Below are 3150 nucleotides of genomic sequence, written 5' to 3'. Positions count from 1 at the left end.
ATTCGTGCGTGAAAGGACCAAACTGCATAGACGCAGTTTTGACCTTTCACGCACGAATTTTGTGCGTGAAAGGACCAAACTGCAAAATTGCAGATCAGGCCTTTCACGCACGAAATTCGTGCGTGAATGGGATCCAACATATATTGGCCCCATCTTCCCCACCAGCGACTGCTCCCTTCCCCACCCCCATTAAAGCCCGTTCCAGTGGTCCCACCCCCCTTAAAACGATAATTTCGTGTTATTTTTCAATCCAAAACTCAATATTCTTGGTATATTGAAGTGTAGGAATAAGTTTCTAAGGTTGGATTTCGGAATAGAGCGGCGTATAACATATTTCAAAAACTCCAAAAAAGCTTCAATCTAGGTATTTCACTATGAATTTTCTATTACATTGTTAAATATAGTATTACCCTAAGCATGATCATTGTATAACTGTTGTGCACTACTCGTTTTTTTTTTTTTTTTTTTTTTTTTTTTTTTTTGCGTTTTTGGGCAGTCCGTGCACTGTTGGGACTGCCCATTTTTTCATTTTTTTTTTTCATTTGTTTATCTATTGTTAATTAGTTAATTATTTATTGCTTGTTTATTTAGTATTTGTTAATTGTTGGATTAGCGACTTAAGTATTTGTTAATTGTTGGATTAGCGACATAAGTATTTATTAATTGTTAGACTAGCTATTTCAATTGTTAGACTGGCTAATTATTTATTTTGTTTTTGTTAAGCCAATTGTTTATTTGTTAATAATTTCTTAATTGTTTCATTAGTTAATTAATTGTTTATTTGTTAAATATACGATAATAATTTATTATTTTTTTGATTAGTTACTTAATTGTTTATTTATTAAATATGTGATAATAACTTGTTAATTATTTGATTAGTTAGTTATTTGTTTATTTATTAATTATTTATACTAATTGTATGCTAACTAATTGTTAATTATTTGACTTATCTTTATACTTTAGGAATGAAAACCCTTAGTTTAGGATTCTTAACCCGTAGCTTAGGATTGAAAACCCTTAATATAATTTTCTATAAAAGATTACATAACTAATATTACTTGTTAATGATTTATTTAAAATACGTAAAACAGATGGGTCACCACAATCTTTAATAAAATATTCGATAAAAGATTACATAACTAATACTAATACTACTTGTTAATGATTTATTTAAAATGCGTAAAATAGATGGATCACCACCCTCTTGATCCGGGGCCCTTCGACCGACAGTTACTGTATCTTCAGCCCGAGCATAGGTCGCAACATATATGGACATCCGACCTGCAGCCTGAGTCTCAGGTTCGTACCCGGTTAGGGGACTCAGCATGGGAGATCTTAGCTGCTCGCCCACCACATCCTCGTGTCCTGGATATACTACGTCGGGGCGGTATCTACCGGTGCGTCGAAGTTGGTCGGGTACAGCACGATAGGTCGCTAGTGACGGCATTGATTGAGAGGTGGCGACCGGAGACGCACACATTTCATCTCCGCACCGGTGAGACTACCATTACCCTTCAGGATGTGGAGGTCATTTATGGGCTACAGGTTGATGGACGCCCATTGTATATTGAGGAGCCTCCTATGTTGCCGCCTTACCGGGGTGAGTTGATTAGGCTCACCGGTTTCGCGGCTCTGGATGGTCATATTTCCGGCCAGAGTCGGCTTTTGTTGTCGGCCCTTTACGCTCACTTGCGCCTCACAGACATGCAGCATCTGATTGGAGAGGACACGCCTCAGGCTGATGTTGATCGACGTGCGCGTCTATACCTACTCATCATATTAGGGGCCATCCTATTCCCGAACACTTCGGGTTCGCATATGAGCTTGAGGTATCTTCGGTATATCGACGATCTCGCCGAGATAGGATGTTATAGTTGGGGCGCTGCTGTGCTGGCCTACATGTATCGAGGATTATGCCGATGTTCTATGGGCACGAGGGTAGAGGTCCCTGCATTTTGCTCGCTTCTTCAGGTAATATATTTAAGTGTGTGTAACTATACACAAAATATATTTATTTAAAACGACGACTGATAAATTTTTTTTTAATTGACTATATTAGATATGGGTGTGGACTAGGTTGAGACCTTTTCAGCCCATACCAGCTGACCCTCCCGCTGACTATCTTACTGTCCCGATGCCATACGCGCGGAGATGGTCGCGAGGCGTACGCCGACGTGTGGAGACGCACCACAGCCTTCTCCCGTTTAGGGATCAGCTAGACCGCATGACGGCGCAGACGGTATGTTCATATTTTGGATTCACACGCTAGACCACATAACTACTATTTTAGTCTTTTGTTGTTAACTAGTTCAATTCTTTTTACAGGCTTTTATATGGACGTCGTATGATCATATTTTGGATGAGCTGCCGGCGTTTTGTAGGGCTGGTCAGCACATGTGGATGTCGCGGTGTCCATTGATACATATGGATATCGTTGAGTATCACGCGCCCGACCGCGTGTTACGGCAGTTTGGGTATGTACAGAATATACCCGTGGCTAAGGTTTGGGAGCATGACTACTATGCGAGGGACGAGCGTGCGGGCGTCGATGATGCATGGCGACTCCATATGCAGCAGCAAGTCCAGAGTTGGGATGTGAGGATGGCGAGCCTAGCGGTGGTCGGACATGACACTCTCATCCATGTGTACATGGAGTGGTACATGCGGATCACTCGCATCATTATTGGCAACCCCTCTAGGCATCGTCCAGATGGCCTGGGATATGTAGCTCTCGCAGGAGCGTACGAGGCGCTGGTAAGTTTTATTAGTCTTAAACTTAAACCATCGTCTTATGTACTACTTTACAAATTTATTCAATTGTTAATATTGACAAACATATGTAGGTACGGACCGTTCAGACGATGCGCTATGAGAGCACTGCCCGTACAGAGTCCCCCGAGACGGCGGAGTACGCAGCACGGATGATTGAGCTTGCCGAGACTGGTATGAGACAGGCACATGACTTTGAGCGTCTCCATGAGCGTGTTCCCCGTGCCCCACCTGGGGCAGCAGGTAGCCGTGGTCGCCGAGGAGTTGGTGGCCGTCGCAGAGGTTCTAGGGCTGGCAGAGGTGATGAGGCTCCGTCGACAGATATCCCATCGACTTCTCATTCCCGGCCGTCGACTTCATAGACACCTCTGTATACGCCAG

The 3150-nt window shown here is 42.8% G+C and overlaps 1 protein-coding gene across 1 annotated transcript; it reads left to right on the top strand.

Annotated features, from left to right (window-relative positions):
- The first annotated feature begins 200 nt into the window (after positions 1-200).
- Positions 201-2469, top strand: LOC132602367 (serine/threonine-protein phosphatase 7 long form homolog). The gene is made up of 2 exons (XM_060315245.1): positions 201-1971; positions 2060-2469. The coding sequence occupies exons 1-2, from the start codon at positions 1189-1191 to the stop codon at positions 2267-2269; spliced, it is 993 nt and encodes a 330-aa protein (XP_060171228.1). The 5' UTR covers positions 201-1188; the 3' UTR covers positions 2270-2469.
- The last annotated feature ends 681 nt before the right edge of the window (positions 2470-3150 follow it).

This window comes from Lycium barbarum, chromosome 7, assembly GCF_019175385.1.
Source record: "Lycium barbarum isolate Lr01 chromosome 7, ASM1917538v2, whole genome shotgun sequence".
In the NCBI taxonomy this organism is placed as follows: Eukaryota; Viridiplantae; Streptophyta; class Magnoliopsida; order Solanales; family Solanaceae; genus Lycium; species Lycium barbarum.
The sequence above is the reverse complement of the archived record's forward strand: the minus strand, read 5'-3'. Positions and strand labels throughout refer to the sequence as shown.